The 14,117-nt window shown below is 36.7% G+C and overlaps 2 protein-coding genes across 2 annotated transcripts; both read right to left on the minus strand.

The window, feature by feature from the left end:
- Nucleotides 1-479: 479 nt before the first annotated feature.
- Nucleotides 480-791, minus strand: LOC139191942 (uncharacterized). The gene has a single exon (XM_070812978.1). It carries the CDS (start codon nt 789-791, stop codon nt 480-482), a length of 312 nt encoding a protein of 103 aa, XP_070669079.1.
- Nucleotides 792-3,817: 3,026 nt separating this feature from the next.
- On the minus strand, nt 3,818-13,533 carry LOC103424490 (uncharacterized). Its single transcript, XM_008362575.4, has 16 exons — nt 13,078-13,533; nt 12,819-12,938; nt 12,366-12,545; nt 11,936-12,232; nt 11,763-11,854; nt 11,480-11,564; nt 11,138-11,320; nt 10,714-10,773; nt 9,884-9,963; nt 7,967-8,274; nt 7,785-7,876; nt 7,558-7,687; nt 5,190-6,316; nt 4,807-5,102; nt 4,383-4,553; nt 3,818-4,278 (listed from the first exon to the last, which is right to left on the minus strand). The coding sequence occupies exons 1-16, from the start codon at nt 13,327-13,329 to the stop codon at nt 4,170-4,172; spliced, it is 3,582 nt and encodes a 1,193-aa protein (XP_008360797.3). The 5' UTR covers nt 13,330-13,533; the 3' UTR covers nt 3,818-4,169.
- Between the last annotated feature and the right edge of the window lie 584 nt (nt 13,534-14,117).

The raw sequence follows: 14,117 nt of genomic DNA on the forward strand, positions 1-14,117 counted from the left end.
AAGGACAAACCGAAAGCTTTCCCATATATGTAGGGTTACATTAAGGCTCATACTTAAGTCCTTCAAAGGCCATATATGCACAATGCCTGGCAAATTGATTTGATAGAGCATCAGTGAGAATTGAAACAAGCTCAAGATACTTAAGTTCATTTAGTGTGTTTGTTTTTTTTTTTTTTTTTTTTTTTTGTGTTTATTTAATTTTATTTGGTGTGTGTTTTTAGTTCATTTAGTGAGTTTTTTATTATTTGGTATGTTTATGTGATTTTATTTGGTGTGTTTAAATGTCTTTTGAATAAAGATTCTATTAGTATAAATAAGTTACCAAATTAAATAAATATACTCTTAGTTTAAATAAAGTACTAAAATCAATAAATTGGAAAACAATATAAAGTACTCTATTCAATAAATAAGAAATTACAACCCAAAGTGATTGGAAAATTATGGGCTCCGATTACAAAAAATACTCTATTCGTCATCACTTAACCAATTGTGGTGCTAGGATGATCTTCACTTGTCGTGCTAGGACCATCTCCTCTTGCTCTCGCTTCTCTTGCACGCCTCATTCGCACCACTTCCGCTTTCTCTGACTTCCAAAAATATTTAGAATTTGGAGACTTCCCTTCTAAAGGCGTGTTCATAATGTCACGATCTCGTTGAGCCATTCTTTCTTCTCTAACATGTTCCCTTTCTTGCCTAAGTAGCTCTCTTTCTCTCTCATTAGCTTGAAATGCTCTCTCAACAGCTGCACCTTTTGCCTCCTCTCTAGCCTTATCAGCCTCAAATTTCGCCATTTCCCGCGCCAAAGTCAATTCACCTTGGCGAGCAAGTTCTTCCATATACTTTGCATAATCATTCTTGGAAGCACTCCATTTTCTCTTTGAAGCCTTCTTACCTTGATGCCTAATTGGATAACGGGTCGATCCCGACGCTTGTTCAGGGGGGGCGTTTCGGGCACTTCTTCTGCTTCATCTTCATGAACATGCGAGGCATAAACGGGTGTAGAGTGTAGATGGGTGCTGCTCATGAAAACTTATGGACCGACATGCACAACTTTGAATTTAGGACAATCTTTGACAATATTCCAACATTCCCACCGGTTGAATGATTTATTTTTGCTTTGGTTTTGGCACCATACCAAGCTTGTGCTTGAAGTTGCTACACAATGCAGGATAAGAAATAAGGGGTGTGATATCCACACACCCCTTTTTACTTCTCACACACCTTTCTAAGTTTCGGTCGTTGGATCGGATGAATTGAAGGAGATTAAGGAGTAGAAATTAAAAAGGGGTGTGTGGATAGTACACCCCAAGAAATAATTATAATGAAAGTAGGTAACAAATAAATAATAAAAACAAATAATTATAATGAAAGTCGGTAACAAATAAATAATACAAACAAATAATTATAATGAAAGTCGGTAACAAATAAATAATACAAACAAATAATTATAATGTAAATTTGGGTATAGTACAAACAAATAAATAATATATTGTTACCTGATCCGCATAATTTTCTCCACTTCGAAGATTAGCACTAGTTTGTGCCAAGGGGTCTCTCCACGTACTAAACGATTGGCTAAATAATTTCCAACGACTGGACATCGATTCTTTGGTTCTTTTCCCACCCATTTTCTCAAGATAATGGTATGAATAAGACTCCACATTTCACGCAACTGCATCTCATTACCCGTAAGCGAACTATGAGTAACTTCAACCCAGCTAGTACACAACCCAACATCTTTAAGAAGCGTCCAATTTGTACCTGCATCAGTAGTCATTTTGTTGAAAAAAATTAGATTGAAACTTTGAGAGAAAGATAAGAATGTGGTTTAAAGTAGTTGAGAAAATATGAAATTGTGGTGTAAGGTAGATGATAATGAGAAGATATTTATAGAAAAGTAAAAACAAATTTTTTTTCGGATTTTTATTCATTTTTAAAAATTTTTTTATTCAACTAATTAATCTTTGCCGTTGGATTTAAAAAAAAATTGAATTCCAACACTCCATATTGTGCCACGTGGCACAACCGTAACATTTCTGAATTTTAAAACTTTTTTTTTTAATTTATAAAGGAGAATAATATCAATCGTTGATCTCAGATCCAACGGTTGATATTAAATAAGATTTTTTTTTTTTTTTACCGTTGCAAATCTGACAGTCCACATTTTCTTGCCGTTGAGATCCAGCGAACCATGGGAAGCGACGTGGCTTCCCAATTGTAACAATCTGAAACTGCGCCACGGGCCCCATTCACTGAAAACATGTCGGGTGACACGCCCCCACGCACGGGTGCAGTGCACGCGTCTCACGAAATCAAATAAAAAAAGGGGTTGACGCTTGGCTGACGTCAGCCTTGCATCAGATAGCCTTCGGGCTCACAGGCTAGCAATTCGTGACAGGCCTGGTGCTCGAGCCTGCCCTATCCCTCGGGCTCCCACATGCTGTAGTCAATAGGTCGGGCTTTCGGGCCCTATTTGCTGGCCTGTCCCCCGAACTCCAGCCAACGTTGGAAGTGCTCTTAATTCTGTTAGTCTCTCATTTATAGATGAGAGCTTTACTTTGAATTTAGGCTTAGTAAAAAATTCAATTTTGTTGTCATTTAATTCATTACTACGCAAATTGATATAGAAAAGTAATGACGAAGGTGGAAAGAATCACTCATTTAATATGTACCATAACCAAGGTTCTAAAAGACGTTAGACGCTAGTCGGGCGATGGATTGGGGCCTAGCCACCTAGGCAAATTTAAGTTAATTTACTATATATCGTATAAATAAGTGTCTGCTTATATTTAAAAACACATCATTCCATTGGGATAGATCAATTGAAAAATAGAAAGACATAGATTATGAAGTACTAGAATATAACGCAAAATGAAAGTTATTTATTTTTTGTCAAAGTGAGATTCGAGATCTAGGTAGATGCCTAGGTGGGTCTAGACATGCTAGACGGTTCTAGGCGCCATTTCTTAATTTTTAAACGCCTAGAGAATAATCAAAGCGGTGGTCAACTGCCTAGCACCTAGGTGAGGCCTAGGCAGCGCAAGTCGAAGATTTTTAGAACAGTGAACATGACTATTCGTTCAATGACACTTGATTTTTTTTCATGTTCAAAGATGCCCAAATTCGAGTCTTCCTCCCCACTAGTACAAAAACTAAAGTAAAACTAAAATAGACTGATGTCCTTTAGTGAATCATGAAAAGTGAATTAGCTGGATTTACCATGAGAATACATCAATAAATAAGGGTTGAAAGGGGTAGTCACTATGTTTACCTCAATATTCATCCATCATTGTTTGGCCAAATAACTACCTATCCTATTGAATAAAATTGAAAGCGATCCTACGTTGAGTGAGAGTTGCTGGTTTCTCGTTCCCCCATCTTTGAGTGTTTCACCTGCTGTGGTTCATTGAGATTTTTCAACAGAATTAAAGGGAGGATGACACAACTTGGTTTACTATGCATTAATATGCTTATAGTTGAAAAAAAATGCCTTCAATGTCAAGAGTGACGCTTATCAATCGATAGGCCAGACTAACTCCAGAAATCCGCCTTCATGGACATTTACAACATGTTTAACGTCAAACTAACTTGCCTATAAACAAAAAAATGTGAGATTGCAGGTTCAATGCTCCGAGTTAATGAGTCTACTTGACTGTAACCATGAACATGGTGAAATTCCCCATAACCTCTCCAAGCTCGAAAGGGTGGATATCCGTATCTTACCACCAGTTGTCTCTCTTTTTTCTTAAAAGAAAACGTGAAACTAACTTGGTAGCATGACTACACAAATTTTGTTTTAAGTTTTGAGTACTAGAAATAAGATATAAAGTGCTACTGAACCTCTGATAAAAAAAAATCGGGTATTCCTTTAAACATCTTTGCACCAAATGCTACCAAAGTTACAATGCAATCACTAAAATGCTTTACAATGGGTGAACTGAGAAGGAAATCATATTCCAAGGCAAAGGACAATAGTTACCTCTCCTGTGAAGGCAATGCTGGCTGACGTTGAAACAGGCTTAAAATAAATAGCAGTAGTATCTAAAATTTTACTCTAGCGAATGCCAGCCTTATTGAGCTGATGACTCCGTCTTGATTGAAACGGTAACTCACTATGTTAGTTTTACTTAATCTAAAGTTTCTATCTGATTAGCGACATTGCGTCCCAGTCAGTGTGAAGAGGTTTTCCCGTATGAGCCATACTGATCCAGCAACGATATATGTTCAGGAGATAACATCAGTGCACCACTACTTAAGTAGTGCGGAGCAACCCTCCTCCTGCGTTAGAAAGTCATGCGGTTATGTTAAACTCCTGCATGGGAATTGACAATCTTTGTTTTGAAAGGCTGCAACGAAGCCAATTTAACATTGAGAGTACATACCTCCTACTTCTGGTGGTCTTCTCAGCTCCTTCTGATAACCGAGAAGCTTCTGATCTTGAAATGTGGAGCAGAGAAGAAAGATACTCATGGTGTGCACCACCTCTCAAATTTGAGTACGTTCTTGAAGGTACAATTGACTGAATTACATCAAATACACGTGATTGGATTTCACTGCAGTGCAGACACCATGAGTGATTAGATGAGTTAAAAGACAAATATTTGCAATCATTGAAATTAATGCACGCCCGTGTTACAGAAAAAATGGTCAGGAAACGTGAACATAGGTAAATTGAACAAATAAAAAGTTGAACCTATGAATTTAAAATTCATCCAAGAGGTGACAATTACAAGCATTTCAAGACAGCATCATGAATTTAAACAGTTTTCAGACATTTTTCCACAGCAAGGAAGTTGAGCCAAATACCTTGTCGCATTTGGCAGGAACGTCTCTGAATTTCTTTCGGCAGATGAATCCTTACTTGCTCTCATACCCTTCCCAATTAACTTACTGAATGCCATCGTACTGGCTGTGTTAGCCAGCATTTCCCCAGCCAAATCCACCCTCCCTACACTACCTTCTTTTGATCCTACAGAAGAAATGCGTTTTGCATAGAAGCAAAACCCATGCTGTGCAATTGTAGACGCCAACAATAATCGCTCATCACACCAGCTGTATGCATCTGACTCCTCCAAGGGGATCATTGATAGTTCGAAAGAATCCTGCAGAAATTACCAATTGCCATTATGAAATGAATATATAATACAAATAATCATCTAATATCCAACCCAAAAAGTATTGACACTAACATTTGTCAATGATTGGCATTTAGAAAACAACATGTCAGTTTCTGAGATCAAATTGCTCATTCGATCAGCAAGCATGACAATCTGAGAGGCATTGGGTTGTTCGAATGCAATATACTGTCTAAGATCAATGCGGGAGCCACGAAGTTTGTCCCATGAATCTTGTACTAAATCTGTCACCGCTGAGGACTTTTGCCCCTGTATAAACCGCGAGCCCTCATTAAAATCCATGTGGCTACACTCATCCATCAACTGATAAGCCCTTGCAACAGTCTCCGCATGTTCCTTTTGATTCTCAAACTCCTTGTGAGAATACTCTGCAATTGTAGCACAGCCACTTCCCCACTTATCAGAGTTACCTTGTACGAAGGTTAGTTTATTAAGATTGCTGGCTCCACCATGTAATTCATCGTCTAAAGATACTCTTTTAATGGCGTTGGCAAAATGGTCAGAAGACACTGTTTGAGAAGATAATTCTGGCATATTGTCAATTTCAGTTTCAGGAACAAAAGACGATTCCGGGACACATGATATATCAACTGAGTTGCAAGTCTCGCTTATGTGCACCTCGTCTGCAAGTTCTGAACATTCACAAGGTCCATCTATATTAGCCGCTCCAAAAATAAGTAGCTCCTCAGATAATGGGTTAATACCAAGGACTTCATCGTTAGCGTTATCTGTAACTATAGGATATCCATTGGTCATAAACTCATCTTCAGAATCAGACATTACAACAGCTTGCATATTCCGAACATGACGCTGACACGAGGAAAATGGGGTACCTAAATCGTTGGAAAACTCAGAAGCAGTATCAGTTTGAGCTGTATAGTGATAGCAGTCATGAACAGAGCCATTCCTGCTCAGCATTTCTACCTTCTTGGCCTCTAAACTTTCCATTCCATTACAAGGCATGTCCATACTGTATTGCACTTCTATCTCGTGAAGATTTTCTTCAATTACGTCCATTGATCTTGGACTTTCTTCCATCATGTATAATGCCTTTGTTATCTCTTTCTCTACTACATCAGATAACTGAGAAGGTAAATCCCAGGGTAACATATTTGGCAGCATCAGATGGCCAGCCTCAACATCAAATAGCAGGGAACCATACCACTCTCGCATTTTGGTATCTGCAGAGACAAATCCAAGATTATTTTTTTCTCTACGGAATTCTCAAGGCATAAACTTTTATTGACAAAAAAATGAGGGTCGAATTGTGTGTATATGTATACCAATCTGTTGAAAAGGAAACTAGTGTCTAACTTATCATCTAAATAAACATTACTCAAGAAAGAAATTTCTATTGGCTTGAATAAATTATCAAAGCAATTGACAAGAAAAAAAAATGATAAAGGCAACGCACATTCATTGTTACAATTCATCCTCAGGCAACATTGTATACCTTACATATTTTGACATTACAACTAGTTTACTAAACATCTAAATAAATTAGAGGTGGTCAGCCTAAAACCGGTGCATCATAATTTCTCATAAATAATCCTTTTCTCACTCACTGCTTAAAAGAAGATCCAAACTGTGAATAGGCCCACTCCTGTCTCACAGCCCGTCTACCTAGCTAGGGACATCAGTTTCCTATCCTCAACACTAACTCCACCAACACAATTTTAAACAAATCATCTTCAAACCTGACTAGTCCATGGACATCAATAACCTTTTATCAAAATAGAAACACCCACCTCCACAAAAATGAAAAACGACTGTGTCATCCACAAATTATAAATGAGACAGCACTCCCCTTGCCCACTACAAGGCTGTCAACAATGTTGCACTCTCTATCTCTCACTACCAAATCTACTCAAAACATGAAAGGTGGAGAAAAAAATGGGAAAGAAGGTTCCTCGGTCCAAGCCTCTAGTAGTTTGAAATCTCCCACATTACCTCCTATTAATTATTACTGAAAATTTACTTGTCCTTGATCCCCCAATAATGCACCATATTTATCTCCATTGAGAACATGATCAAGGAATCCCCAATCATCATGGTTGTATGATTTTTCAAAGCCAATCAATCACTTCTTTTTTTCCAATAGAAAGCAAATCACGAATTTGTCAATACTTTGAAAAGAGGACACCGATGCTATCAGTAGGACTAGGGGTGAATCCTCTTTTTCCTCCACAAATAATGCTCTTGGTCTAACTCCTCAATTTAGATATCATCTGTAAAATAAACTCGAGTGAAGTACTAAACATGTGAATTCATATGGCCAGACATTGATTGGGATGAAACCTTCCCATTGCAGATTATGTGAAATACCACAGGTATTGTGATTTGGTCAACAAAAGTTGCACAAAACCTTAACAGAATAATGTGGAAAATATAGATCTAACTACAACTAACATGTAAGCCTAACCTTTTCTAAAACTTCCACCCTGACACCAGAACTGAAGATGCATAAAGATCTTCCGAATATCTCCCCGACAACACTCAATAAGTCGCTCAAGAAGCAAAGGTTGTATGTTGGCTCTCTCCGAAGCAGAAACCTGCATATTGACATCAAAATGAGTTTAGAAACATATAGATTTCAAGTGACCCCTAATGGAAATTTGAATCAGAAAATGATGCACTAGAACATCATACCATATATGCAAGAGAATGCAGCTCCTTTTGTGATGGCAACGTGAAACGCACTTGTAATCTATCAAAACTGTCTGGCAGGACAGGATTGTCACCTAGAATTTAACACAATCATTATAAGGTCGTGCACATTTCAAAACACAAAAGTTCAAGAGTGCAACTATTTCAACCAGTAAACCTCTTACTATTGCTGGTCAGTATTATGGGCCCCTTGGCTGTTTTAGCTATCTGCTGAATTGCTGCAATGAAACCACGATCTTCAAGAAAAATGATGTCCACATCGTCAAAAAGTATAAGATGTTTAACTTCGCTATAATCCTCCTTAGAGACGGATTTTACAGAGGTTTCAGTTGCCTCATGAGAATCTTCATCTGATACGGCTATCAATTCAATAACATCATCAGCCATCTCAAGGTCTGTCATACCATTTGCATCGACAAACAGGGATTTCACTATAGACTTGTTCTGTGAACCCTCAGGATTTGCCACTGATCTGAAGGAAATAGTATATTTGATATACAAAGGAAGAAAAAATAAATAAATTTTTATGTTTAAATCAGTCACCAATAATGATAAAGGCCAAAACTCAAGGTGAGTACAAGCAAAAATTGCCAACAGCAGGCAGTCTCTTATTAAAAGAACAGCATTTTGAGTCTCTGACTAAATATATTTAAAATAATTTTACATTCTAGCGAGACATAGAAGTGTCAAAAAGACAATTTAATTTACGAAATATGAAAGGCCCAACCACTGACAAGGCATTGTAAATGCATCAATCCAAATTCATCTGCGTTAAAATCATATCTTATAATATAACTTATGATCCCAAGGTAGTCTTTTTAACTATAAAGGTGATAACAATTCAGTTATCATCATCATCAGCAGCACTTTCTATTTTTTTGTTGATAAGAAACAGACTTTTTCCAGATGAAAGGGAAAGAGTATAATGGTGATATACGTCATCATCACTTCCAGCTGTGAATTTCAAACATCTTAAAATTCCCCTCCAAGTGGAATTGCTATTTCACAAATCAAATTATCATGAAGTGATGCTTTGGTCAATATTCTAAACTCTAAAAATTCAGTTGTGGGGTGAAACTTAGTTAGGAGCGCATATGTAAGAATCTTCAAACAAAACCAAAAAATCCAAGTGAATAAAATGCCTTAGAGATCACTGGTCACCACCAAAGAGAACAAAGAAAGGAATTTGGCCACTCTTATATTACACAGACACAGTAGATAAATATTCATTTCTGGGCATTAGTATCTTTGGAATTGGAATTTGGAAGCTCAACATTTCTATATAAGTCATCAAGGACAACTAGACAAGCATACACTTCTTATATCAATGACATAATATAAGCAGCAACCAAATATTTTATTTCTGGTACCAATTTGACTCAGAATCATTAAAACTTGAGGACAGCCGATGCTTCAGTATAAACTGTTGAGAATATCGAGTTTAAGAATGGGAAAAACAAAATAACCAAGACAAATAACACCGAGAATTAACGTGGTTCGGCTGTATGTACCTACGTCCAGGGGCAGCAACAACAATCTTTCACTATATCAATAATGAGTACAACTAATAATCTTGCCAAGTCTCTAGAATTAAGACTTGACGAAAAAACCTGAAATAACAAGAACAAGAAATACACTCTCTCTTTTCTTTTCTCTCACACACTTTACAATATTCTCTCACTCTAATCCCTTGAGTGGTATACAATTTTTTGTTTTGCTCCCTAAATTCAAAACTAGTACAATAGCCCCTTTATATAGACATAATATGGGTCTTCTTCAATAAGGATTATTAATCCTAATTGGAACCTAGTTATGAAACTTTCTCCAATTGAGAAACTAACTCCAATTGAATAAACAACTCCAATTAGGAAAACAACTCCAATTGGGAAAACCACTAAATCTTCCAAGTCTATAATTCCTAATATACTTAGGACAACTCATCATGGGATGGAAAACCCCAACATAAACTTCCTCGGGCATAAGAGACTTAGAAATCGAGGGAGTACATGCTTCAATTAAATTATCCAGCTTAAGAACATGAAAACAAAAGTAAACTCAAATGTAAAGATAAACAGGCAAACCTTCTAAAATTGCGAGATTTCAAAGCCTCTCCAAACCTCTGTTTTACAAGAGCCCCATTCCGACATTCTGATGCACTGAGCTGGTAAGACAACATATTCGAAAATCAACTCTGATGTCAATACTATTAAAATCCAAAAGGTATAGTGAGAAATTACACAAAACACCAGTTTTAGGTTCTTGGATCAAGTTCCACATAATGATGAGGCTAACTCCATTGTTTGAACAGGAAGCTAAACTTTAACTTCACCATATACTGACCCAACCACAAGCATCTATGTTAAATGTTCCAACAAACAAGCGCAAGCACCTTGATGCATTTCCTAAATTTAGAGATGCTTCGTTTATTATAAGGAAAGAGAAATGAGGTACACGGAAACCATTAAGGACGTCTTCATCTCTAAGTCAAAAATTCTGTCATAAGTTGACTTATCCAGCGATCGAATATTAACAGTTTGATGCGAATCTTACTCTTAATTCTGGATCTCAAGAACCATAATTTAGCATTGCATGGTCCAACATGAAAGTGATATCTAGGAGGAGATAAGAACCAATGAAGGCCTTAAATTTGTAAAAGGTGGTCAGTAGTTAGATGGACAGTGGCAGAATTTGCAATATCTTGTTGTTTTCCTTTTATTAGTACAATGGATATCACACTACAACTATTTTTTATTTTTCTATTTCTCTTTTAAACAGCATGATTATTTTACAAATTAAAACAAAATATTGGTCTAATCAATAGTTAAAAACATGTCATGTTATGAAAATGAATAATAGTTTGTTAATGGAGAACTGCAGTATGTTCAGCACAAGCATATTTTAATCTCCTTACCTCCAAAACCTTAAAACCTTGCTCTTGGGCACAAGCATAAATAGCTGCAGATTTTCCACTCTGCAAGATGAAAAAACTACACTTAGCGCCAAAAATGAACCAAAAGCATCATCATAGAATTTATCTTTTTGTGTACATAATGATTTTTGTGACAGTAGCAAACAGCCTCATGGAAAAAAATTTATTAAATATTGAGGATAGAGATAAACTAGGATCAGAACTAAAGATGCTAGCCCCCAAAACAATAGTACTATAAGGATTGACCAATAAGATGGCATCCTCTTAGTCTTAAACAAGAGTAAAGATAAGGTTAATTAATTTAAGGCCCTGTCATCATTCGATATTCTCTGGCACAAAATTATGAAACAAGAATGAGGTGACAAAATTCAAGGAGATCAACTGGATAAAATAAATTTGTATATACCCCAGTTGGCCCTGTAACTAAGAGAACATTATTCTTCTTCATGCTTGCCTCTTCATCTTCACTTTCTAAATCAGAGCCACTTTGAGAACACCTAGTGAGATCTCTGTTGGCTCGAAAATCTCTTTCATACCATAGACGAAGCCACTCACTCAAAAAATTCACAGATTCATGGTTACCACATACCTGCAGGATTATGCCATCGGAAGATCATAAGTTTAGGAGTGATGAATTAGGAAATTGAAGGGGAAAGGGAATTTTATCTGCACTTAGGAAAAAAGTAGGACACAAGAAACTATAAAACGCACAACTTTGGTATCAATAAGATGTGGATCCCTATCTTACATCAATAGCCTTCATTGGCCGGTACTTATATGTCCATAAGCTATTTGTGGGCTGATTACCACAACTGGAATAGTTTGACATCAACCTGCAAGTAATGAACCAATAGAGTGAACAATATCTCATCATATATTGGTACGTTAGTTTAAACCGAGGGCAACACACAGGTTTGTAATTGATAAGAAACCATTATATAATTGTGTTACAATTTGACTTAAAAATTTGACCACAAAGTTCTTAATTCACCATACAAATTCCCAAACAATGCACGTAAAAAATCTTCAACCTTTCCTCGAGAATTTTCTGCTGCTCAATATCTGACTTCTTTATATAAGTGGTATGCTGAGAAAGCAAATCAACCTTAAGCATCTCATTATCCTGACAAAAGAAAGAGCAAATGGATTTGGAAAAGAGTTTCTTTAAAAATTATTCAGATAAGTGCTGAAATAAAATATGCACCTCTACTTCCTTTGACTGCTGATAGTGCATCAATTGCTCATCGACTAAGAAGCCAGGGACTGTTGGTGATATATCATGAGCGAATTCTTGTTGAATACAATGCTGATCTAAGGATACCACATTCTGAAAAGTCGATAATTTGCAGGGTCGGAAAACAATGGGAAGCTTCTCAAAATTTAAGCACTCTACAGAGCCTTCAAAAATTGATGAGGACGTGCATTCCATGTCTGGACCACTTTTCATAAACGTGTCCTCACAAAATGTCCAGTTTCTCCAATCAAGGAACACAGCATCATCCTGAATAGTAGAATTTAAAATTCATCTTAGGCAAGAAAACTGGCCACAAACATTAAATTTCAAGAACAGCTAATGTGATAGCTACACAATATTGATATACATTCTGCACATTGCTAAACCAAAAGAACCATACCTGAGTCCTTTCAAACACATGAATCGGACCACTAGTGATCTCTTTATCCTTCCTCCCAACGTAGCTCAAATCGCCATCAACTTCAGTTGCCTCTCGCTTTCTTTTTCCAGCTTTACAAATTGAAAAAAATGGATGTATTTGCTTTCCAGAAAACATTCCTGAAAATATCCGTGATGTTTCCTGATCAAGCATAAACAGAAGACGCTTAGAACAACAAACCAAAGACCAAAGCATCCACAAAAATGACGCTAAATAACCCAATTTCCAATCTAATAGTCCAACCAATACAACAACAAAGAAAAAAAATGAAATTAAAGAATAAGTTGGGGTTATATACTGATATGGGTTGAGATGAATTGAGCAGAATGCAATACCAAAGAGCGTTATAGCAGAAACACCGGTACATATAAGGCAACTGGATAAGAAAATAAGACGAAAAACAGAATTATTGACCTCAGCTTTCAATCTAGCCTCTAGCCTCAAATCGGTGACGACTCGAGGCGCATCTTCACTCTCCACTTCAGTTCCATTAATCTTCTTCTTCGGTGTACTATTCGTGGATCGCTTACCGTCCTAAATTCAAAAACAATAACACCAACAATTTAATTCAACAAAAAAACACTAATTTCATATTCAATCAAGCCAATCACAAATGTACACTAAGAATTAGAACAAAGCTCATCAATTACCCAAAAAAATACACAAAATTCACCTTCTTCGGGGCTTTAATGGGAGGCGTCTTCTTTCCCTTTGACTTCCTCTTCGTTTTACTTTGACTCCCACAGAAGTCCTCGTCGTCGCCGTATTCGTCGTCACCAGCATTACCTCTCACGGCCTTCAGATCGCCGTTTACCTCGAGCTGTTGCTGGGGTTTGAGAGGGAACAATGTGGTCTGGACCAGTTTCCGGCGAACGACTTGCCGTTTAGGCGTCGTCGGCGACTCGTTCTGAGCTGAATCGGCCATGGATTGGATTGGGAATTGGGAATTGGGGGATTTGGAATTGGGTGGTGAAGTTGAAATAGGGGGTTTTGTAGGGATTTTAGGGATTTGGGGAGAAAGACTGGTAGAGTTTGAGTGTGCAACGGAAACGTGATCTTACGGAGAAAAAAAAAGGGGTAAAAAAGAGAGGAAAATTATGGGGGGAACGAGGACGTACTTCCCGCCTTTACGGGAGGGAAATTCGTTTTGGCTTTTAAGACAGATGTTCACGTTAATTCAAATTACGCATTAGGATGTTTTGGTACAGATGCCTAGTTTTTTTAATTTTAAGATTAAACATTCATGCTTTTTCGAGTTTTGATTAAACATCTTTCTACAATTTAGGTGCCACATGTATTGGAAGTAGCCTTTTTTTATAATGAAAAATTACCCAACTTGCCATTATATTTACTGTACGTTTTAATTCCTAGATATTATATCAAAACTCTTAAAATCTTGTAGATAATGTAGTATTCAATTTCAATAAAAAGTCTTTCAAATTACCACATGAAACGTGATGTATGCTCTTCTTCTCCTTCCTTACATCAATGCTTTCAAACGAAATTTCTATCGTACCATATTGAAATTTCTACCGTAATTCAATATAATTTTCCTTCTATATTTTGTAATGATTTAGCTTTTTTTCAATGTTTATTTCAGATATGTGCATTTGAATTCAATCATGTTTGTAGAAGACATTGTCCATTTATTTCGTTTGGATGCTTTTCTATTTGTTCTTTGTTTAGTGCTTTTGATTAATCGTATATTTCTTC

Source organism: Malus domestica, chromosome 15, assembly GCF_042453785.1.
Source record: "Malus domestica chromosome 15, GDT2T_hap1".
Classification (NCBI taxonomy): Eukaryota; Viridiplantae; Streptophyta; class Magnoliopsida; order Rosales; family Rosaceae; genus Malus; species Malus domestica.